At 40.9% G+C, this 14,554-nt stretch overlaps 1 protein-coding gene across 1 annotated transcript in view; it reads left to right on the top strand.

Annotated features, from left to right (window-relative positions):
* LOC139642427 (WD repeat-containing protein 70) overlaps positions 1–14,554 on the top strand; it is a 45,546-nt gene that overhangs the window by 21,622 nt on the left and 9,370 nt on the right. The window contains exons 11-13 of the mRNA XM_071517250.1: positions 4,903–5,002; positions 5,566–5,650; positions 5,779–5,917. Of these exons, the coding sequence (XP_071373351.1) occupies positions 4,903–5,002; positions 5,566–5,650; positions 5,779–5,917 (324 nt within the window). The remainder of the gene's footprint in view (positions 1–4,902; positions 5,003–5,565; positions 5,651–5,778; positions 5,918–14,554) is intronic.

The raw sequence follows: 14,554 nt of genomic DNA, 5'->3' as shown, positions 1-14,554 counted from the left end.
CCCTGCTTTCAGCCCATCCTGTTCTTATGTTTTGTTACTTGATAAAGGTTCCAAGCTCCCTTTTCTCCACTCACTGTTTTTGTTCCAGTCGCGCACACTTTTTATTGCCACCTGCATAAATTGAGCATCAGTGCTGGCTAGCACATGATTTACAGTCACCAGCCTAATGGGTCCTTCAACACAGCAATGTGACTCTGCACAGTGTCACTGTAAACTAGTAAATCCCCTGTGTCATAAAAGATGGGGCTGGGGAGATTGCCTTGAGAGCAGCCAATCAGCAGAAAAACTTCTGAAAGCTCAAGACCAATGAAAATGTTTAGAGGAGAAGTCCAGGACCTGACAGCTAGCTAGAGCACCTACTCGGCCTGCTTCATGAGCTTGCCTTCATGGAAGCATTTGAAGTGTAATCAAACTGGTCCATCTGGGCTATCTAAAGCCTGATCCAAAAGATTTAGATCGGCGCTCAATGCCACAGCCTCCATTGCAACTTGCCAACTGACCTCCATCATTGCCACTCAGCCTAAATATCACTTTCTCCCACCCTCTTCTGCATCTGGGGTTCAAGCAGCCATTGAGTGACACTCAAGAGATGCTTTTCATCAAAGGAATGCTACAGCTTTCAGCACGTCTTGGGCCCATTCCTCACCCATGTCTTAACCCCGAACAAGACTTGGAAAAGATTTGTGCATGTCCTACTTTTTAGGCACAGTGTGTAGCTGAGGCACAGAGAGGAATACAGTCACTTCTGCAGAACACACTGTAGGATTATCCGCACACTCTCTGCAGTGTGATCTCTTACACACACACACACACACACACACACACACACGCTTACACACATACACACGCCTTTACCATCACCACGTGTTGATTTCCATGAAAGCTCAGAGCAGCTGTTCAGGACTGTGGTTTGGCCACTTGATCCTCAGAAAGAAAAAAGAGGTCAGAGTGAGATCTGGCTGCACAGAGGGCATCGTAAAGTGTTTCAGGTATATGGGTATGGAGGTGGGAGAGAGGCAGGGCCTTGCAATATTTATATAATGTTACTCAGATAGCATAGTTAGGAGCAGTTGGCCCTGTGGTAGATTGTTATCATAGCCTGCTGAGGATGAAATCAATCCTGTGTTCCTTCAGCTATTTATCAACTCCCCCTGCTGAATGTGTGTGGAATATCTTGCAGTGGCTCAGAGGTCAGTGTGTGTGTGTCTATGTGTGTCTGCATGTGCATGTGAGCATGCATACTCGTGTATGCATGCACAATTGTGTATGCAGGGGTGCTTGTCTACATACATGCATATCGGTGTACCCAATACTCACGTTGGCTACATGTGCTATGGCAACTCAGCCCAGTGCTTGTTTAGGCCAGAGGGAGGGGCACGGCTTAGAGAGGAAGTCACAAGGTGCGAAATAAGCTTCAAACAGCGTACGGGAATCCGGTTTCACAACCCGGCTGTGTAGATTATCACAGGAAGCAAGCAACATGGCATCTGCCAATGCCAGCCAACATCAGGATAGCAAACAAACACTCAAGCTCTCACAACAGCAGCATATGATCTAGGGATAGTAAGAGTAGACATTATGTTCGCAATAGGTTGCTTACAGAATTACTGGCATCAAGTTGAGTTATTTTTATGTTTACAACACTGATGGTTTCATAAAGGATTTTTCTGATTGGTACTTAAATTTTAATCAAATAATTCATCATTTTTCTGTCCTGTCATTATACTATTATATTATGGCCATCACATTTATTTATTATTTTTATAATTATATATTTTCTATTTCCCTCCTAGCTCTATTTTCCTATTTTTCACTTTTCATTTCTCTATTGCTCACCCCCACCCCCCGTCCCCCACTCTGACGCAAAGGCCAAGATGGGTTTGAATATGTCATGTCAACAGTAATCAAATCTCTTCCAGCAAAAACACTGTAACAAAGCTTACCTCATGTCTGTGCTTTCGGTTGAGAAAATAAAACAGCCAATTGTCAAAGCTCAGCTGGTTGCCATGCGCTGTAGAGGAAAAGTATTGTGCGCTTGACCGGGTTTAAGCCTTACACATTATACATTAGTTACCGGTTATTGGTCCTGAGATATCCTGTAGTCTAGCTGCTCCACACCTACTTAAAGATTAGAAAATGTGGTCTTTTTATCGAGTTGACCTCCTGAACTTTATACTCCAAGTCAATTTCCACACAGCAAATAAAAGAATAGGTAGATAAACTGAGATTACACGTGAAGAGAATGGATTTGGAGAAAAAGGTAATATGGGAGTAAAATTATAATATGGACAGAAAATTTGCCCTGGAGAGAATGTAGAAGCTATAGTAGAGAGTGTTTGATTAAAGAGTGAGAGCTACAGTTATCTACAGTTCAAGGTAGTAGTGTTATCTCTCTCGTCCAGGTTAATAACTTCCTTCCATTTACTATATAACTGAAGTATGCATGACCCTGTTTCCTCCTCCTATCAAACCTAAGGACACCATCACTCATTTCCCTCTCACCCCACTCTCTCACTGTAGCTCTTGTTACGCCTTTCTCTTTTTGCTAACGTTTCTCTGCATTTCTCTATCTTATCTGCCTTCCACACTCTGTGCACACCTCAAATTCCTTTTCCAGCTTTTTGAGTGAAATGTCTGTGTTGCCGCATTTCTCTATTCACTGATTTATCTGCATTCCGTTCAGATTTAATGAAAATATAGCTGTATAAACCAAGGTTGTGTTTGTTTGACTGCTGGGAAGCCCACTGCCTGTACATAATGTTGTCTGGTAATGATCGATCTCTGTAATCTGGTTGCACTCAGCCCAGGTAAAGCTGAGGCACTGCCAACTCACTCTGGAATGAAGCAAGGAGGAGACACAGCCAAAAAGGCATTTTGACATCTGGAATGTCAAATCTCTCAATCTCATTATTTATTTTTAAATAGGCATATATGTTTTTTTAATAAACTTGAAGTTAGCTAGGCTAACATGAATCTTAACTACATCTATTGCTGTTTATTTTGGTTGTCACTTTTTCACTTACTTTACTGTCTGTGATAGAGTGTAGAGTTTTTTCTTATGCTGTTCGTGTGTGTGTGTGTGTGGAGGAAGGGGGGAGGGTCAGCTGAGGGTCTGCTGGGTCAGTTCCAGTTTGGACCTGCAGACCTTGGCACCAAGTATACACTACCTCTCCGCTACAGTTGTATACCACTGAGTAAGCACTGAGGAAACACATGGGATGGCAGGCCATCTTGGAAACACCTGTTTAGCCCACAAGTTAAAATGCTTCTGTCTGCAGAGGGAACATGGCTGACGTGGCTGGGATGAGTTAGGAATATTATGGATGACTTTTGAATCAGACCTAGAGCAATTTCCGAGTAATGATTGCTTCCAAAATGTGAGGATTCAGTTCAAAACTCCTGTTTTTACCCCATGAACTATAAAAGCTGTCCTTGCTAAGTGGAATTCCACTTTTTTTTTTCTTTTGGTTGCTTTTTCTGTGCCAGGCCATTCTGGGGACCTTAATAGAAAATGTCCCTCAGCTGAAATGTCACTTTAGTTTTTTGGTTTGCAGTGAGATATGTTGTTCAAGACAAGTTGAATAAAAACACTTTCTCATTTACAGCAACATACTGGGGGAATAATTACAATGGCAGAATTACACACGTACACTTACTGTACTCACACCTTGGAGCTGGTCAGTGCTACTAAAATCATGACATTTTGGCCACTGAGCAATTTGTCGCAATGTTCCATTGTAACAGTTGCAGGTTCGCTGCCTTGCACATGAGCACTCTGGCATTAGTTTTTGAGTGATACTGCCTTACTGAGGGTTACTGTCCTCCTGACACATGGGCTTTTGTGACATTAATTCTCTACATTATGATTATGGTGGTCATGGATATTTTGACATGACATTTACATACATTTTTTTTTACGTCATTTTAATCAGTTGATACTTGATTGAGGATACCTTTGATGCCTAATAGAATAGAATATCCAAGAATCAAAAGGCCAACAATAGCCTATAGAGCAGCCGTGAAAAGGTAGTCTATTGTGTGTGTAGTACATTGGCTGGTAAGCCTTGAGGGTAAAGTCTTAGATTTGTGCGGCAACTGGATGCAGAATGAACTTTATATTTCAGGTAGGGGCAAAGGAAAACAAAATAACAGCTGTCAGACAGGCACCTGAGCTTGCCAAGGTAAATCTCTGTGGTCTAAAGTCTCGTGAAAGAGTGTGGACAGTGTGTGAAGTTGCTAGTATTTCATAAGTAGTAGAGGGCTTCACGGTGGAGTATATGGTATGGTGTTCAAGGAGGAAATGGGAACCGTGTGTTGTTTTGAAGACATGGAGCATGAAAAGGTCTTTATGTTACTGCGGTGGCAGAGTTCAACGTCCGCCAGTGAAGAAAAACATTGAGAGTTTCATAGTACATTAGGAGACCGTCTCTGTGACTAGTGATAGCTGTCAAGCAAGCATTTGAGCAAGCTTTAAAGTATTTAATAGCTTAGGTAGGCCCACATACCTGATTTTTATTCCAAACAAGAAACCCAGAAAAAGTCAATATTGAAATTTCGTGATGATGTAGTAACTTATATTCATGTGACTTTTTATACTGATTCTTTTCGTCCTTTTTTTAAATTTTTTATACCAAATTCCACCAAACTCTGATTTAAATGTTGAATTAACATTAGCATTTTAGCTCTTATGACGACCAGTAATTTGTTTGTAGACTCTGCAGATTGGTCATTACAGAGAGATCCAGGAGTGCACTATCTCTAAAGGCTGCTTAAAATATTTAGTGTTTGTGTTTTTGTCATTTGCACACATCTATTTTTAGACACAAATGCGGCCAGACTTAGAGTAGCTTAACTTTTGTTTTCTCTCATCTAACCACTGAATTTTAACCTTTTTATCCCTAGGTCCACACTAAGTTTCACTGTCGGCAAGCCCACACTCCAGGATCAGACACCTCTTGCCTCACCTTTTCCTATGATGGCATGACTCTGGCCTCCCGTGGAGGTAGGAAAAAGCCATAAGCCTTATTCTAATGCTTTATCCTCTAAACCCCTGCAAGAATTACACATGCAGCAGTGTTGGAACTTCAACAACAGCCCAGCTTGGAGCCTGCGTGTATATAAATTGGAACATTTCTGTGTGATTCATGGGTCTGTAATGTCTGATCGCCCATCCAAAGCACTTTCGTTTAAGCGGGAAAACAGCTCATCTCTTCCCCACTGTGCAAATAAACAGGAAAACGTCAGCAAAACGTAGCACACATACCAGATCCGGGGTTTCTCCTTGGTGTGTGTTCTAGTCAAGAGGTTTCTGACACAGAGACACTGACAGGAGTCACTCAGTGGAAATGCCCTTCACTCAACGTATTTTACCAAACTATGTTTTTTAACAAAAAAATAGCTGCTGTATTGAATCACGGCCTTGCTATGTGGTCAGCAATAGGTGTACAGTAAATAACATTTAAGAGAAGTCCATTGTGGTGACATTCTGTGTGACAAATCACAATACTTCTCCAGGGCTACTATGGACATCGGCTTTATCTGTTGTCTCCATCTATCCTCTTCCAGGTGATGATACTCTGAAGACCTGGGATATACGCTCCTTCAAGAAGCCTCTGAACGTAGCCACTGGACTGACCAGCTACTTCCCTATGTGAGAATTTTGTGCTATCCTTTTCATTATTATTCATAGTCTGCCAACTACTGTTATTGCCATATTGAAATACAGTGTGTATGAATTATAAACTAATGACAGTGTATGTGTGTGACTGTCCCTATCAGGACTGACTGCTGCTTCAGCCCAGATGACAAGCTTCTTGTAACGGGGACCTCGGTGAAGAAGGATCAGGGAAACGGGAAGCTGGTTTTCTTTGACCGGACTTCCTTTCAGAGGGTCTATGAAATAGAAGTCACCAATGCAGTGAGTTCTGCCTCAATCTCCACAACCACAACGACTCGCATTGCAAAATGTTTTTCAACTGGTTGATTTAATATACTGGTTTCAAGCCACGAAAATGATGCACACTGGGCTGGAAAAGAAACATAATGAATAGGAATCCAATGTGCATGTCATTTCTCCTCCAATAGTGACATAGTTTGACCTCCAGCAAAATTCCAGCCCTCAAATGTTTTTTTATGAATATATCTCCCTGAAAACACAGCAGCAGTCATCTAGGGTCTCATTCCAAAAAACCTTGCCTTGCCTGATTTAGAGATTTACGGTAACTTGTTTAATCTCCCATTTAACCCTGAAGCAGAATTATTACCAGGGATTAGAGTTTCTCTAGCACAACAGTAGGACAGTCAGCAGGACGGGTCAGCCTGATGAAAACTGAAAGGATGAGAGCTCGGTTAGTAGGTCCCAGTACTGAATATAGGCAATTGCAAATTTAATCATTGGGCCCTGATGGTCATAGCTGGCTAAGACCAGTTAGTGCTGCCTGGTATTAATAATAATAATAATAATCAGTAGTAGTAGTAGTAGTAGTAGTAGTAGTAGTAGTAGTAGTAGTAGTTTATTTGTATCACAGCTTTTCAAAAAACGATTTTACATAGCACTTTTCAGCGCATAAAAACACAATACAAAAACACGTCAGGAATAAACTAGTCAATAAATAAGAGCAAAGAATTAATAATGTAAGACTTATCCCAGAAAGCAATTTTATAAAATGGGCTTATTTATGCTAGCCTTAGCTCCTGCAGGTTGTTCCATATTATAGGGGCTGTAATGTCTCCTTTAGTCATGAGTCTAGACTGTAGAGGAGACAGGAGGGCTCTGACCGGGGACCTAAGGGTGTCGTCTGGCTTATAGAGAGTTAAAAGGTCAGAAAAGTAGCTATGGGTTAAACCATGCTCATGCTATGCTTTAAAAGTAATCAGTAAAATCTCAAAATTGATTCTAAAACTAATGGCAACTAGTGACCAGAGTCTGAAATTGGGGTGATATGATCTCTACATTTGGCGCCAGAAAGAACCCTTGTGACAGCATTTTGGATATGCTGCAGATGAGAGAGGGACATTTGAGTGAGCTAGGAGTAAAGGGAATTACAGAATTACATCAAAGCAAGAAGACATAAATGTGTGAATGACCCCCTCCAAGTCAGTTGCGGATAGTAGCAGTTTCACTGTTGAAATACTTCAGCTAAAGGGAGCACAACTGCCCAAGCTGCTTGTCAAAGGCTAAAGAGCACCCCAAGGTCCTTAGCTACATGTTTCACGTTAGAACCTGAAGTCTGCAGTTTGCTGCGGATCATATTCTGAGAGTCAGGGGGACCGAAAAGAACAATTTCAGATTTATTATTATTTCGTTGAAGTAAGACAGACATCCAACTTTTCATATCTAAATGGCTGTCATGCAGACTGTCAAGACAATTTGGGTCACTGGGCTTTAAATGAAGACATAGTTGGGCGTCATCCGCATAGCAATAGAAGGACACATTATCAAAGTCTCTTTAAAGTCTCCTTAAGTCGGTTCACTCGGATGCCATCTTGGTAACGCCCCCTGGGCAGTAAGTTTGTGACTAACAAGACAAGATATAGAACCTCCTTGGACAAGACTCCTATCTCTTTGAATGGGGAGTCGTCTATATCTAACATACATACACTATATTCTGACATACATATAATCAATTGCATTACATATTTACGAAAACTGATGAATTGTTAACACCATGCAGTGTTAAAATTTGTTCCAAAGGACACTATTGTCACAGAAAAAACATATTTTTTCCACTGACCGATGCTTGTACGCATGCACCGTCCACTGTTTCATGAAACATCTGAGAATATCATGTTATTAAATTATTTCGCATGTGTTAATAATTTATTTATGTAAAAATAAAAGTTGCTGGCAGAGACGGTTGATGTTGCCCCCAATTTGCGCGAATTGTCGTAAATAACACAGTTCTGCCATTGCGTAAACCTGAAGTATGATTGGCGGATTTTCTTCACATTACCTATTACCTCTTCAGACGGTGAATATTCTATCAGAAATATATGAGCTGAAGCTGTCTAGTGCTGTGTCTGAAATGCCAGCTCAGTGTTTGAGACAGTCAAGTAGAATGATGCACTGAGATCTAAAAGAACTAAAATTGCACTCTCATTTGTGACCTTCAGGAGAGCAGTCTCACTGCTATGAAGCATTCTAAAAACACACTGGAATTTTTCAAATATGTTTTTAAAATTCAAAACATGACACTAGTTTAGCTTTCTCAATAACTTTAGCATCATGACCACCTGTGATTGTGAGATCTCAGCAGAATAGCGGAATACTGATTTTTTCCAACTTGCCCCAAGACAGACATTCAACACTAGCGTGATTATGGGGGAAATATAGAGGAAGATGAGAAGAGGGAGGGAGAGGGGTGTAGGCAAAGGAGGAGAGTCAGAACATTTTTTTTGAGCCAAGCTAGGAGAAAGTGGAGTAATGTGACCTTTCTTTCTGCTAGTCATTCCCACAAAGTTTTGGCAGGACAGCTATTGACGCTTTTACATGTACTGCATTTGAATTATATATGAAATTAAATTTTCTACGGACACAATCATCATATTCCATTCTCATGCACAGACCACACCGTCACACACGTTAGCATAGTCTGTATTTTACACTAATCCTCGTTTCTCAGAAATCCATTTGGTGAGGGCAAGCAGCCATAGGTGCTAAAACGAAGGGGTAGAGGCAGTTTCTATAGTAGAAAAACTCGGTTTTTTGCCCACTACTCCTCCTCTGTCTCTCCTTCTTCCAGCCCTTTTCAACAGATTTAGCACTGTGTATCTGTAGTCATAACAGTGAGGTCTGACAGAGGCTAATGGCTTCTAACTTGGTCTCCCTGGCTAAGGCATGACACTTTCTCATGGGCCATTGAGTGAACGTGTTCGAGAGAGAAGGGAAGAGAGACAAAAGGTGTGTGTGTGTGTGTGTGTGTGTGTGTGTGTGTGCGCATCCCCTTGCCCTGCCAGCCAGCTGCTGTCAGCTTGCAAACCCTGGCACAGCATCCACAGACCCTAAGTGCACATCCCTCAGTACAATGGTGCTAACTGAGAGGAGGGGGGAGGGTGGTTTCAGTTGACCCAGATTATCAGTCAATTTTAATACAGTGACAATTTAATGAAAAAAAAAATTAATAAAGCAACAAATACCATTTGTTTTATGAAAATGAGAACAATAATTTTCATTACACTGTTATTAAAAAAAATTCAAAGATGATCTGAATTCAAATTCATGTTTTACATCAAAACAATATATATATACTTTATTGGATTATACTTCAGTTTCAGTTTATGATGTACAATGCAGCTGTCAGTTCAAATGTGGAGGCAAGCTACTGATGGAAGGAGAGGATCACTGTTGAATTCAGAATTGAGTGTAAACCCTCCAATCAGCACACATTTATTACTTGAGATAGACGACGAGCCCATTACCAACCAGGGAGCTAGATGACCTGAAAGCTTAAAGTAGACTGAAGTGGACGTGGAAGGATTAAAAGTGCTATGTATATCATTTTTAACCATATACTGTACATATATATACATACATACATATATATATATATATATATATATATATATGTATAGTCAATTTAATTAGGAATTACCGTAGTGAGACCATGGTTGAGACGATTGAGGGTTAGGCCACATTTCCCATATGCCATGTTGCTTCCCGTCAGAAAGAGGATGTTACTACTTGTCCGCTCTCCTCCTAGCCTAGCGAGCTAGACCTCCCATCCAGATGTAGCTGGAAGGTGACAGTCTAGAAACCCGAGATGGAGCTGAACAATGTGCTCTAATCGGAATGCACTCAACCTTTGAGTGTTACATTTTATTGGCTGGAATTGACCTGATGTGCAACAACATGGCAAAACATTTGGACCAAGCAGTGGACATAGTGTCGCTGTAGGCAACACCAAAGAAAGTTCCCGGACACTTTGGGTCAAAGAGTCTGGTTAGGACTAAGCAGCCCTACTCCTCCCCTGCATCGCTCTGCATGTGTTACTCTTCTCTTTCACTTTACTGAAGAGGGTAAACATGTTGGAAGTGATTTTTTCCATAGGCCTTTCATTCATTCTAACATCCGCCATTGCGAGAAACTCTGAAAGCTGCACTCTTCCTGTCTTGTGCTGTAAAGCAGTCTGGCTATCTGCCATAAAGCAATACAGCAGATCTCAGATGAAGATTTTTTATTATGCTACTATGTCTAACAAGAATTTAATTAGTTTTAATCTATGAGAATATTATCCCAGTAGACCTAACTGATTGTTGGTATTTGCACGTAAAAACTATGTTTTGTGCATCAGCATATTATTTCGGAGCATTATGTTGTTTGGGCCCTTCATAAATCTTTTCTAAAACTTGATAAAAAAACGTTTCTAAGTGGTCATTAACGTTAGCTTTCATCTTTTTTAATATGACCAATTTCTAATGTCATACAATAGTCTAGGCCATTTTGACTGCCTAAATTTTTTTGGATGACCTTTCATGCTATTGTATTATCATCCTTCCCATGAATTATGATGTACAATTTAATTGTATATTGGTTAGACAAAGTTTTCTTAAAATCATCCTCTGCATTCAGCCCCTTGCCTCAACCCACTGACCCCCACCTCACCAGTACTTGCATGACTACGGCCCTTGCCATGTATTATTACCAGGCTTACCCCATCTGATAAGATAATTTTGGTGTGGTAAAGGTTTGTTTTTGCAGCAGATCAGTTATTTCTGGGTGACATGTACTCAGGGGACCTGATGAATGAGCTATTTACTATGTTTACATCAACCGTCTGCCTCTTGGATGGCCCAAGAATTTAAGTGCAGTCTTTATGAAGTGGTGTACCAGGCGGACGAGTGAAAGGAAGGGCCACCAATCATTTCTAACTAAACAGTCTACATAACCCCAGACCTGGATCCTGGGGTGCGCCAGGGAGTGGAGGCTGTTTTAGGCCCGTTTGGTAAATACTTCAGGCACTCTTAAGCTTATCGTAGTCCATCAGAAGGGCAGGAACCAGGTGAGACCCTGCCGACACTGAGCTTTTGGCTGGATTTCAAATGGAGACTTATTGGAAATTGCAGCCCTGGAACCCTGTGTGTGCATTTGTGTGTGTGTGTGTCTGTGTGTGTCTGTGTGTGTCTGTGTGTCTTCCGGTACTGTGGGAGCGCATACGCTTGTCTGCATGCATGTTTGCATGTGGATTACACAGAGGCTGTCTATTAGGGCTGTATTGTACTTGTGACACAAACACAGCAGTTTCTACATGTAACAGTGTAAATTGAATAGAAACTATGAGATGCTCATGCTTGGTACTTGGTCATTTTGAATACAATGATTTTTTTTTCTGATGTTCAATGCCAGGGATTCTGCAAAACACCAGAATGACGTCTTCAAGAGGCTGTCTAGAATACCTGTCCTTCTGAAAAAAAATTGCAGCGTCTTGCAGTTCGGATTTCGGATTTGCAGCAGTTTCTTTTTTTTTTTTTAATTATGCAGCCATACTATGTATTGTATGGTGTTTCTCCGAGTGAGGTTGGGTGTTTGTGGATGGTGAACCATTATTGCATCACCTATGCTTGTTGATGTTTGCTCATGCTACACTCAACATCTCACGCTTCATGGCTCTTAAACAGTAAGCTGCCTCTCCCTGTGCCATGCTCTTGAAGGAGGCCTTTGATGGGAAAGGTTGGTCTTTCATCCCCACTAAGAGCAGCCAAGGGTGAAAGGTGGGAGAGAGGCCATGGCTCTATTCTGTATATAGCTCACTATGCTGCACACTGCCTTGAGGGAGCCTGCCATTGCTCGTAGCCAAGGTCTAGCCAAGTAAATCTTACTAGATGTAAAAGCCAATTGGCCCAGTAAGATAGTTTATAGTAATTACAGACTTTCAGTGGATGTTTCCATTCAACCATGTGTAGCTGAGGTGCTAAGACTAGCATTCTCCTTTCCCCTACTGCATTCACGTGGCCTGTGTAGCTCAACACTCTGTCAACAGCAGTGCACATTTGGCCAAACTCACTAGCGACTAAACAAGGAACACAGCTGTGAGTGTTGTGTCCCATCAATGCTGCATAACTTTGTTTCATAATCACAATACATATTTGGCAAGTGGCTGTTGTCTTATTTGCCCTTAATCAGCCTCAGGTATTTTAATCTGATTGGATGTTGAAGGCTGCTACTGAAGAACTGTCTGATTAAAGTTTCTGCCTCCATGATGTGATGTAATTTTGTGGACTTGAAGCATAAACAGGGTTTCTTAGTGTAAACACGGTGCTCTGAATATCTGGATAGCAGTCTTACTGCTGGACTGGGCTGAGCTGGGCTTGGTTATGGGCTTCTTAAGGGTTCCAGCTGGGGTGGGCTCCACTTCACTGTTCTTTCTCTTTTAGACTTGTCTGCTCTTTCTGTGTTAGACTTGTCAAGCTGTTGACAGTCTGATTTGTTTGGGTCTGAAGAGCCAGTTTTCTGATCTCGACTGGACTGTATTTAGCTGGCTGTGCTGCCAGTCCTTCCTGTGTTTGTCCTGTAGCCTGTCTTGCCTGAGCTGGGATGAGCTATGTTGTGTTACTGTATATTGGGTCAGTTCCTTGAGCTCTGATTGAGTACCTCTGGAGTGGAACAGAATACCTAACTGTTGCCTCTGCCTTGTCTTGCCTTGCATGTGTGGATTGTCCATGTTACTTAAGCAACCCTGACGGGCAGTTTATAACTCATTACCCATTCAGAGTAACGCAGCTCTGGAGTGGGTAGACTACACAGATTTATGACACATATACAAACAGACACTGGCACACTGCCTATAAAAATGGCGTATGTAGGGGAGACCAGTGACAGTTGTAACAAGGGACGGTTTTAACACTTTGAATTCTTCCAATCAGAAACACTTGCTCGCTGCATATGCCCAATTATGTCGTCTTCGTGCTTTAAAGAAATGTCATATTTCAGACTCCCTGAGAAAATTCTAATAAAAAAGTTTTGTTTTTGTATGTGATTTTTTTTGTTTTGTTTAGCATTACAAGTGAACAACATCTACATGACAACCAATTGAGTAGATTTTTTACAATACAGGAATTTTTGTTGAATCAACTTAAAGAATACCATACAGTGTGACACATTTACATTTGTGCTTATTAGGGGTTCAAGCCCGTAGGGCTGAAACCCTATTGTTTTTGTGCTGGTTTATTATTGTTCATCTGCGTTGGTGCAAATTCCCGTGACTTGGTACATCGCAGAGACATCAAATTTGGCCAAATGATAGATACTATGACCCATTACTAGATCAACAAATATTTACCCAATTGGCCTGAAGGGGGCGCTATAATTAAAGGTTTTACATTAAAGGCCATAACTTGTATATAGTTTGTTTGATTTACACGAAACTTGGTACAGGTGTCCTAACCCTACAATTTTGCAATTTTGCAATTTGGACCCTCAAGGTCTGCCTGGAAAATTTTTGAGATATTTTGAAAGTTTTGAAAAACACATTTTTAACATCCCCTCCTACACCGTTTGACCGATCACCACCAAAGTCAGTCAGTAGCATCTATGGACCAAGCTCTACAAGTTGTCGTTTCGGATTTTTTATATCGACTTTACTTTTGAAAATATCAATTTTTAAAGTTGTGAGAGGGCGTGGCCTGTCAGCTAAATTGTCATAACTTCATGACCAATTGTCCAATCATCATGAAACTTAATGAACATGTTCAGATATCATCAATACCCATATGTGCAAAGCTGTTTTAAGATTGAACGGTAGGGGGTGCCACAAATGTCAAAAAACTGTATCTCCTAATCCTGATGACAAAATTGTGTGACATTTGGTACACGTGTTCAGGGAGGATGTACTAGTCAAAACCAGGGGCCGGATTTACCAATGTGTTCTTAAGACAGACCTTAAGAAATGACATAAGAGGAAATTTTAGGAAGTTCTTAAGAAGACTCTTAAGTGCAATTCCTCAATATTTTCTTAGTAACAGTCTCATTTCTTATGAATTGCTTTAATTTTCCTACTTCTTTTTACTACTTCTCAAAATAGGGCCTGAATTAATTCTGGTTAATAAACTTTAGGCTTACTACCATTGAGGCTAGGAGACGAAGCTAGGAGGCAATCCAAAGTTCTTCCATCTACAAAACAATTGGGGAAAAACCTATTTAGGGCAACTAGAGCAAAGATTTAAACATTGGTTGCTGTTGGTAACTGTAAAAGTTCAATGATCGCGAAACTTGGCAGATATATCAAGGGATATATTTGGACAATGTCCTCAGAACCACTGACACTTTTTTTGGGACATCAGTACCATTCACAAAAAAGCTTGAACCCCTTTCATGGCCGCTTGCGGCTATATTTAAATAATCTATTGTCGTTATTTATAAAGGTAACATCTATCTACCGTTATATGACCTCACGGCCAAAAGAATAGAATATATGTGAGGTTTATCTAGAAGCCCATCTTGTTTGGATCGTTTTCCAGACCTTTCTATATCATCAATTACAGCTGCCACATGATCTGGTTGGGCAGATTAACCCTCATCTGTCCAGTGAACTACACATCACTGAGCTGCAGGCCTGGTCGG

The sequence above is a fragment of the Centroberyx affinis genome, unplaced genomic scaffold (genome assembly GCF_046629955.1).
Source record: "Centroberyx affinis isolate AG114_WGS23_722 - 3 ecotype Tasmania unplaced genomic scaffold, CSIRO-AGI_Caff_v1 ptg000044l_1, whole genome shotgun sequence".
Classification (NCBI taxonomy): Eukaryota; Metazoa; Chordata; class Actinopteri; order Beryciformes; family Berycidae; genus Centroberyx; species Centroberyx affinis.
This window is presented reverse-complemented; position numbering and strand designations above follow the sequence as displayed.